This window comes from Zerene cesonia, chromosome 18, assembly GCF_012273895.1.
Source record: "Zerene cesonia ecotype Mississippi chromosome 18, Zerene_cesonia_1.1, whole genome shotgun sequence".
Classification (NCBI taxonomy): Eukaryota; Metazoa; Arthropoda; class Insecta; order Lepidoptera; family Pieridae; genus Zerene; species Zerene cesonia.
Window position 1 is genome coordinate 9,461,399 of NC_052119.1, and position 9,554 is coordinate 9,470,952.

Sequence of the window (9,554 nt, forward strand, 5' to 3'; positions counted from 1 at the left end):
CGCACACACACACGCGCGCACACAAACGCACGTACATATATAAGCGTGCAAGCACATTTAAGAACACGCCCATGTGGATATATAAAAATCTTTTAAGTACCTGTCTAGATCTTTAGTAATGTATTGGGTAAAATAGATCCCAAACACTGTAACCGAACACGAATCCGTTATGTGCGCAGGCAGCAGCGCGTGGAGCGCGCTGGTGCGCGCGGCGGGCGTGGCGCGCCGCGCGGCGCCGCTCGTGCCGCGCGACGCGTCGCTGCGCCGCGTCGCCGCCGCCACCTGCTACCGCGCCGCCTGGGTGAGCGCCGCACTACACTGTATCACTTACTCATCACTCGTGCTATGATAACATGACAATCGATGTACTCGTTTTTGACTGTATCGCGGACAGACAGACGGATAGACATTTATAGCTTTTTGTAACTCGGTAAAAATACAGCTTTCTATTTGTGAAAGAATTTTTGTTATCGGTCGAGTAATTTTTGTAGGAAACATTATGCTTGTAATAATTAAAGAATATCTACAAACACACAAATGTCTCCTCTTGTAACATTAGTTTTGATATATAAAAATCAATATGTAGTGGTTATACGATTTTATGATGTTATGACATGTCATTCGAAGATTTATGCGGATATTAAAAAAAAACAAATTCCAAGTGTAAAATGGCCTTTAGCAAAACATACATTTCTTTCATTGATAATAAAGTTACATCTAAATGTTTTAATTTGCCTTGTTTTGTCAATTTGAATTGAACTGTTATAACTTTTTTTATTATTATTTTATTTTATTTTTTACAGAAACAAACAGTCATTATTTACAAAAAGTAATACAACATAATGTAAAACACAAATAGACCTTGAGTTCCATATTTTAACTAAATGTAGTTATATATGGTGTGTGCAAACATACAAGAATTATTCAACTATACCAGTACTTCATACAGTTTCCTTTTGTAAAATGTTATTTTATTTGCAAATATAACTTTTATAAACCTCTCGTCTCAAAATTATATATTACTCACTACCCGCTCCATGTCATTCAATTCAAACACAACTATTTTAACCTTTCCGAAGAACTGAATCTGATCAATTGTCCATAAAAAATCGATTAGTGAGTCATATGTATATCATCTGCCCCATACCCCACTAGGGGACTCGGGACTTAACTTAGATACAATAAGAAGTGTCAATATTGGTTAATAAAGTGGCGTATGCATAGATAGAGGAGGGCATTCAGTTCGCTGAGGACGCGCTGCGGATAGAGAGGGAGAAGGAGCAACCCTCGCCGATGTTGGCGCGCTGCTACCTGCAGTGCGCTATTGGGCACCAGATGAAGGCACAGGTATGTCGCTTGAGCTTTTTGTATAGCTGTGCTTAGGTCAGATGGGAAATACATTGTAATGATATTACTGTGAAAAAATTTAATACAATCGAATAAAAATAAAAAACTAAAGATAATAGAATCACTGCCACAGTGAAAAGTTAAATTTTATTAATGTGAAGTGAGGAAATTGTGCGTTTAAGTTTTGATGGTCCTTCGAGCCTGTTAAACAATTTTTTTACTGCATTTGTGTTTTGTGTTGTATGTAGTTTGTGTACATAGAAACACTTGTGAATGTTGAAGAAAGCAAACTGCCGCATCGAGAAGGACAGCGAGAACGACATTAGCCTGAAGTACTTGGTGAAGAGTGTCCAGCTGGACGACAACGACCACCTCGCGTTCTATCACCTCGCCTTGCAGTACATGTATATGGGTATGCTGAATGAGGCCATGGTGAGTTGAGTTTGTATCTAAGAATAAAAAGAAAGAGTCAAATTGATTCTGATTTCGTCGTTAATATACCAAATTATAATTACAAAAACAAACAATTATTAGTAAACAATTATAGACAGTATCGACTAAATTGTCTCACTTGGTCTCATATTCGAGGAAATTATTGATTTACAATCCTAGTCACAGTAATAAGGTAAACTCGTGTAATTATTGTCTTGCCACCGATCTTCGATAAGCGTATAAAGTTTGAATCAAATTTGTCCGTTTACAACGGATCCATATCCAATCTTACAGTAGTCGTTTACGTTAGAATATAGAAGTGAAGCTAATCCGGGTGTAATAATGCGTGCGTTGACAGGACGCGACGCGCGCGTGCCTGTCGTGCCGCGCGGAGTGCGGCGGCGGCCTGCGCCTCGCCGCCTCGCTGTGGTCCTGCGCCGCGGCCGGGCCGCGCGGCGCGCGCGCGCTGTCCGCCGCCCGCCTCGCGCGCCACCACTACCCCGCCGCCGAGTGGCCGCTGTGGACGCTCGCCGCGCTGCAGGCGCTCTGGGACGGCGGCGAGGTGAGCGCGCGCCCCCCGCCCCCGCCCCGCCCCCCTCGCACCCCCGCACCCCGCACCCACACTCCCCCGCCACCCCGTCTCACCGCACGCGGCGCGTTGCAGGCGGCGCTGGCGACGGGCAAGGAGCTGCTGAAGCTGCTGAACAGCGCGGAGGAGGAGGGCGAGCACCACTACGCCGACCTCGACGCGCTCTCCGACTCGCTGCACGACGACATGCATAGCAACCGGGATGCGGGTGAGTCATGTCACTCGCTACATGTTCATGCACCACACAGTTACACACTTAAAAAGCATCAAATCGCATTATACGACATCACATGTTTTAACATGACATCTTACATGACGTGTGGTTATGTGTCTTAAGTGCTACACCACCATACTCCATACACATCACACCTCATAACATAACATTTATTTATTCACACCAATGAGAACCTACTATCATTACAGGATATTATCCTAATTCGATAGAGTTCTTTTATAGAAAAAGAAAACAAAAATAAAAACTATTTCTCAATAAGTCGAGACATAATCCCGATAGTTGTGTCAACCAATGAGCTTGTTCCAACCTCCTAAAAACAATATTTAAGGGGGTTGGATTTTTTTTTTTTTTATGTCATAGCGGGCAACTGAGCTGGTGGTTCCCCTGATGGTAAGCGATCACCACCGCCCATGAACATTCGCAAAGGGAAAAGGAAAGGAATAAAGACTGGAAAAAAGGAATGGACTGTGATGGGTGAGGAAAAGGAAATGGGCCTCCGGCTCCCCCACTCACCGTACAAAACACAGTGGCATGCCACTATTTCACGCCGGTTTTCTGTGGGGGTGTGGTACTTCCTTCCAGTCCTACTGGACAACGCTCGGATAAGCCATAGGTTCCTCACTCAGTCGCCCTAGGCTCCAGCCGTCTGGTCATTCAGTCGGATTCGTTTGATGTCCCCCCCCCCCCCTATGCACACACACACAAGTAACGCGTGACGTAACGCACGTGGCGGCGGCGCAGCGTCGGTGCGCGCGGAGTCGGCGGGCGCGTACCGCGTGGAGCGCGCGCTGTCGGAGGGCGCGTCGTCGCAGTCGGCGCCGCGCCGCGCGCCGCTGGCCGCCCCGCGCGCGCACGCCTGGCTGCTGCTCGCCGACCTGTGCCTCAGGTGAGCCCAGCCTCCGCCGCGCACCTCCGCACCCCACTACTTTTGTTCGATCCTTTCTTCTTATGGCGTCGTCGGTATCGGAGCCGGTGGATCGCTTGATGGTAGGCGCTATCGCCGCCCATGAATAGTTGGAGAGCCCTAATTTCGTAAGTTCGTTCTACAAATGATTTGCCGACTTTGAATTGGAAAGGGATTCAGAAAGGATTCAAGAGATTCAAGGAATAAACTTGCTCGACACGATCCCGTAGTACGGCGAAAGACGCGAATCCGAACTTGAAATTCCGCATAAGGATTAATATTTATGATTAATGAAAATTTTCAAATTAAGAAGAATCTTAAATTCAGATGATTTGATTCGTGAATCAAAACTTGAACACTCGTTGTTATCTACATAGCTGTTGCTTCTACGTTTCTATACAGGTTGGGCAGATCGAGCGCGGCAGCGGGGTGCGTGTCGGAGGCCGCGGCGCTCACTCCTTTCAGTCACCTTGTTTTGTATACGGTAACGCTGAACATATTATAAATAAATGAGTGTTTTTTAATAATATTCTTTCATCGACGTTCCCAAAAGACGGCGGATTGCATCTGTTAGCCAATTTTTTTATGTTTGTACATTTATATTTTTTCAACTGATGTGTTCTTTTGTGTTTCGTATGGAATTTTTATCAGTTTGGGATAATTTATAATGTGCTTTTGGTAAATAGCGGATAGTTCTTTTATCATTGTAAGAGTCTAATAAATTTCTTGATTTGAAATGATTGTGGAAACACATAATAAAACAGTATCCAAAACATTTTTGTGCATTAAATAGTAATTATAATATTTTTTCAGCGTGGGCGAGTTCACAGTGCGAGCGGCGAGTGGGAGGAGGCGCGGCAGTGCTATCAAAATGCGTTAGCGATACATCCCACACACATCGACAGTATGGTACAGTTAGGTTAGTATGCAATTGTTCTTTTCAATCTATGATCAGTATTGGTCCTTCGAGCCGAAAGTGAATGTTGAGTTTTATGTGTGTAATTTTGGGTTATATTTGTTTTTTTTGGTATACTTTGGTGTCATATAGATAATTTCCGAAAATCTCGAAAAGTACGCATTTGATTCTTCGAGTCAGTTTGATCTATGATAAAGAGAGAATTTTGTAATATTTAATAATTATGCCAGTCATTTTTTTCCTGTTAACATTGATATCTACAACTGTATTTAATAAATGTGATGGAAAATTACGTATGTACGTGTTTCCAATATGTCGCTCACGGAAGTCGCTTTGTTCCATTTGCACACGCGCGCGCGCAGGCGGCGCGTACTACGAGCTGGGCTGGCTGCGGCTGGCGGAGCGCACGCTGCGCGACGCGGGCGCGCTGGAGCCGGCGCGCGCCGACACGTGGCGCCGCCTGGCGCTGGTGCTGGCGGCGCTGGGCGAGCCCGCCGCCGCCGCCGACGCCGCCGCCGCCGCGCTGGCGCTGCACCCGCTGCACCCGCTGCACCCGCTCTGCCCCGCGCTCTGACCGCTCTCGCCGGTGCGCTTATGTTCACAATATTATGTCACAGTCGGCAAAGGAGCTGGGGGGACGTCTGATCGTAAGCGCTACCGCCGCCCATAAATCTTAAGAGAGGCATAAGATCCATTGCAGACCTTTCGCCTCCTCAAATGAATTGCCAACTTTAAATTGGGAAAGTATTAAGAAAGGATTGGTGAGAGGAATAAAGGAAAAAGTTAGGGAGGGGAAGGAAGAAGATATAGGCCTCCGGCTCCCCCGCTCCCCGAACGGAATACAACAGTATGATATTTCACACCGGTCTTCTGTGAGGGTATGGGACTTCCCCGGTGCGAGCTGGCTCAATTCGTGCCAAAGCGTGCTCGAGTACCACATACAAAATCAAATTAGAAATTAACAAATTCTTCTATTTTTCAGGAATCCAACTGGGTGGGAGGGTAATGGTACTGCCAAAAGCGTCACGTGACGTCGAACTTAACTATTATATAAGGGTTATGTTTAAGCGAAAGTTCATGTTAACTCGAGTTGTATCCACAACGAGCGGCCACGAACACCCGCGTCAATATACACTAGAATTGTAGCTTTACCGCGAGTGGGAGAGAGATAGCAAGCGAGCGAGCGCGTACGTGTGAGCGAGACAGCTGACGACTGCCATGTGTGGTTCTATTCTATGTTGGCGAGGTTGTTGTGGTCTGTTATACTGTAGGTACATTACGCAACGAAATCAGTTACCGAATATGGCCGATAGATGGCTCCGTAACCAAAAGTTTAATTCGTTTAAATAAAAAGTAATCTGAATTATAGAAATATTCCGTTGACTCTTTTCGTACGCGACATACTATATAGTATAAAAAGAAATTACAAGTATCATGTATTGTGAATATTTTTTTTTGCAAAAAGCGCCATCTTGTGATAAAGATTTTGACATTCAAGGCTTGATAAGATTGTGCGCACATTGGTAGTTTATTATTTGTATTTCAAATATTGGTTAATGTTATTACAAGTGGGTTTAACCATTTCTTAATTTTTTTTATTATCAGAAATATGTATAAAACATTTTTTTAATTCATTTTTTGACTTTATCTCGCTCCAATCTGATTCGATGCAAAGAAATAGCGATTAAAATCAGTGTCACCAGAGAATTTAATTGTTTTGCCGATATTTTATCGACAACATCTAAATATTATATTTTGATTGGAGGGAGATTCTAATTGCTTGTAGTAATTGACACATGTGTGTAACAAATGTAATTATTTTTTTTATTTGTTAATACTACAAAAAAGTACATTAATTTTTAAAATTTAATTAATGATTTCGCTGTATGAAATGTTTTCAATCGAAAAATCTAAATTAACGTCGTACAAATAAATCTTCGCTCCCAACAAAAAATTAAAAAAATAAAAACAAAAAAATTTAATGGTTTACGTAAACATAATAATTCCAATATAAACTTCATGAAAACCTTCTTGTTGTACTTAATATATAAAAAAATCGATATAGTCTTCCCTGTGTGTGTCATTCGATGTAATATTAAAGCGGTTCTATTGAAGCTAAAAGACTTAATAAGACTTTAATGTCGTCGTGTTAAGGGTCAAACTTGTGTCTAACAATTTTATCATACGATAACTTCAATTTTAATACGTCATTCTTGCAATGACGTCACAAAGATGGCGTCACAGTATTCCTAAATTCACCTTTTCGATAGATTTACTTCAGTTTTAGTACTGATCCAAGAAGTATTTATCACGTAAGTAAGTGTTTACGATATGTGTCGTCCCAATAACCAAAATCGAAGCCAACAATCTGGCTTTTTCATATCTAACTAACTGATCTTAATTTGAACAAAAAAAATACAGCTGTGAATTTTTATTGCTTTTTTTCGTAACATTTTATTAATGTTTTGTCTCTTTTTCTAAAATGAGTTTAAGAAAAATTTTAGTAAATTTACTATTGATTCCTCGATAAAATAACCTTGATTTTTGTGAATTATAGAGACACATTAAAATATTTGTTTTATGATGTTAATGAATGATTTTTTTTTCAAAATAAAAAAATTATCCTGTTATAGAAGTACGACGAGAGATATTTAGAAATTTCATCGTGTATTGAAATAACTCCCAAGTAAAACACCAAAGCGAATTTCAGCGGCTGTCTCCGCCGTTTTTTAAATATATAATATTCTCGATTTACTCGTAAATGTATTCAATAATCCCCGTGTCTTAACTTTTGTAAATATTTATCGAATTTTAAATGATATTAAAGCGTCGTGTACGAAAATAATAAAAAACATTAGTGAGATGTTCATTAGAATAGATTTTAGACTTATCTACGCGAACGTTTTCGAGATTTATATGAATACGAGTCTGGTAGTGTGATGTTGGCGTATTTCAACCGATTTCGAATCAGTTTTTTTTATTATGACCCAGATTTTTTGTGGTTTATTAGTTTTGGTGGTTTTTTTTTTTTCCATTTGGGAAGTCCTGACATATAGCGAAGTATTGGAACATAATGATGGTTTGGTTTGTAATATTTTTTGTTAGATACGCAACGCATAAATATTAAAGTAATTTTCCGACGAGACTGGTCATGATATAAAAGGTTGAATAATATGTAATAAATAAAAAGCGTTTGAAAAATTTGGTATTTTTAATTTTACAGTTATTTACTTTGTGGGAATCGGTGAAATGTTGAGTTATACAAATAAGGTGATGGTAGCTATTTCACTCGGCTCGTAACTGTTAGAATTATCGTATCAACTTTTAATGTGTTTGGACTAATTCAAGGACATATAAATCAGCCGTCAAACCTATGAATAAAAATAAAAAAATATATTTTTCGTCGTGAACTAAATAAAGAAAAACAACTATAATTTAAAAGAGTTTTGTTTATCGTCAAAGTAGGTATATCCTAACGTGTGAAAATTCAATAGCAACAGCGCTTATCTCATAAGAAATAAAGATTCGTTATTTTTATGCTTAACAAAGTGAAAATAAAAAAAAAATGTAATAGAAATTATCTTTTGTAAATTTGAATCACTTCATAATAAACTGATGAACAGTTCTTAACAAATAATTCGATCGGTCTGAAGTGTGCTGCAAGTGGAGACGAGAAGCAAATATAATTTTTAATGCGTTAGACAGTGACAGCCATACAATTTTGAGGTCGTGAATTTAGTTCAGAACTGTACATCATTGTCAGAAAAATAAATAGAATGAAAGCATAATGCATCCCGTCCATTCATTGTATATTTTGCAAATATTATAGTTTTATAGATATTGTGTAGCTTCACGTAGTTGAGATATCTAGTGGTTTCCTTTAAATTATTATGCGCTATGATCTCAGACCACGATGTTTGTTGAACGAATATTACATTAAATGGATCAAAGTAGCTATGATGACATACATAACATGAATTGGTATGATATAATTTGACCTTCTAAAAGCAAATCTAAATGGTCATATTATATCCCAATATATCTCTCCCAAGAGAAGACGTAAAAATCCTAAAAACTTCACAAATCCTTCGCGTTTGAAACATTCATTATAATCTTGGTAACGGCGGTGTTAAACTAAGAGCAAGTGAGACGATTTAGTTGGTTCTATCATTATAGCGTTTTATTATTATTTTTTTTAACTTTATGTGTGTGTCTCACTTCACGGTCTGAGATTGTAGTTGAGAATTATTTGTAAATTTGCTACGTAATGAAAGTAAAATAACAAATAACTAATTAGCTTTATTATTCAAAGTAACTGCATTCACAAAGAACCAAATATAGTTTTTAGTAAACGTTTACAGATTTTAGGTCAGACAATAGAACTCAATTAGTTCTTGGCAATACTTAAACTATTTTGAATCTATATTTATCAGTCTGGGCTATATGTACTACGTTTCGTATAATTTTCTTATAAAAATCTAAATGTTTATGTCATTTACCTGACCTATTTATTAATTAAAGAAAAAATCTGATTGATCATTTAATTGAATAAATGTGTAATTATTTTAATTACTATAGTTGATGTATATATTTATTCAGTGAATAGTCATACCAAACACGTTTACACCAAAAGCGTAAAACAATACATTCCTTTTACTCTAAACATAGTTTTCATTGCCAGTTTATAAGTGTATAATCTATGGTTTTCATTATATTTCATATTCATATTTTTCTAATGTAACATATATATATACAATACATTTACTTATATATTTTACTTTTCAATTTTTCTACTTTATTTGTGTGTTCGTTTCCTATTACTGGTTAGCTGTAACATGCTGTTTCGCTCTAACACCATATATATAAGGTATAAGCAAGAGCGGGAAAGCACTAAAGGCAAGCTATACCTTAATTCATGTGAATAATACTTAAAAAGTAATATGTTCAAGAGCTTTGATTTATCTTCTATGTAATTCCATATTAATGTTATTAATATTTAATTACATTATTAGTTTTTAATTATTTCAGAATTTCATACCGCTTTTTCTCTTTTCTTATAGTACGAGATCCGGCCGCGTGATTTATACGTTCATATGTTTGATTAATAATACATAATTTTTATCAATATTTA

The 9,554-nt window shown here is 38.7% G+C and overlaps 1 protein-coding gene across 1 annotated transcript in view; it reads left to right on the forward strand.

Moving 5' to 3' along the window:
• LOC119834099 (tetratricopeptide repeat protein 7B) overlaps positions 1-7,580 on the forward strand; it is a 13,909-nt gene extending 6,329 nt beyond the window's left edge. The window contains exons 9-19 of the mRNA XM_038358385.1: positions 63-73; positions 137-301; positions 1,225-1,347; positions 1,630-1,779; positions 2,138-2,341; positions 2,444-2,576; positions 3,345-3,489; positions 3,910-3,991; positions 4,321-4,426; positions 4,786-5,009; positions 5,406-7,580. Coding sequence (XP_038214313.1) covers positions 63-73; positions 137-301; positions 1,225-1,347; positions 1,630-1,779; positions 2,138-2,341; positions 2,444-2,576; positions 3,345-3,489; positions 3,910-3,991; positions 4,321-4,426; positions 4,786-4,997 — 1,331 coding nt within the window. The 3' untranslated portion in view covers positions 4,998-5,009; positions 5,406-7,580. The remainder of the gene's footprint in view (positions 1-62; positions 74-136; positions 302-1,224; positions 1,348-1,629; positions 1,780-2,137; positions 2,342-2,443; positions 2,577-3,344; positions 3,490-3,909; positions 3,992-4,320; positions 4,427-4,785; positions 5,010-5,405) is intronic.
• Positions 7,581-9,554: the final 1,974 nt, after the last annotated feature.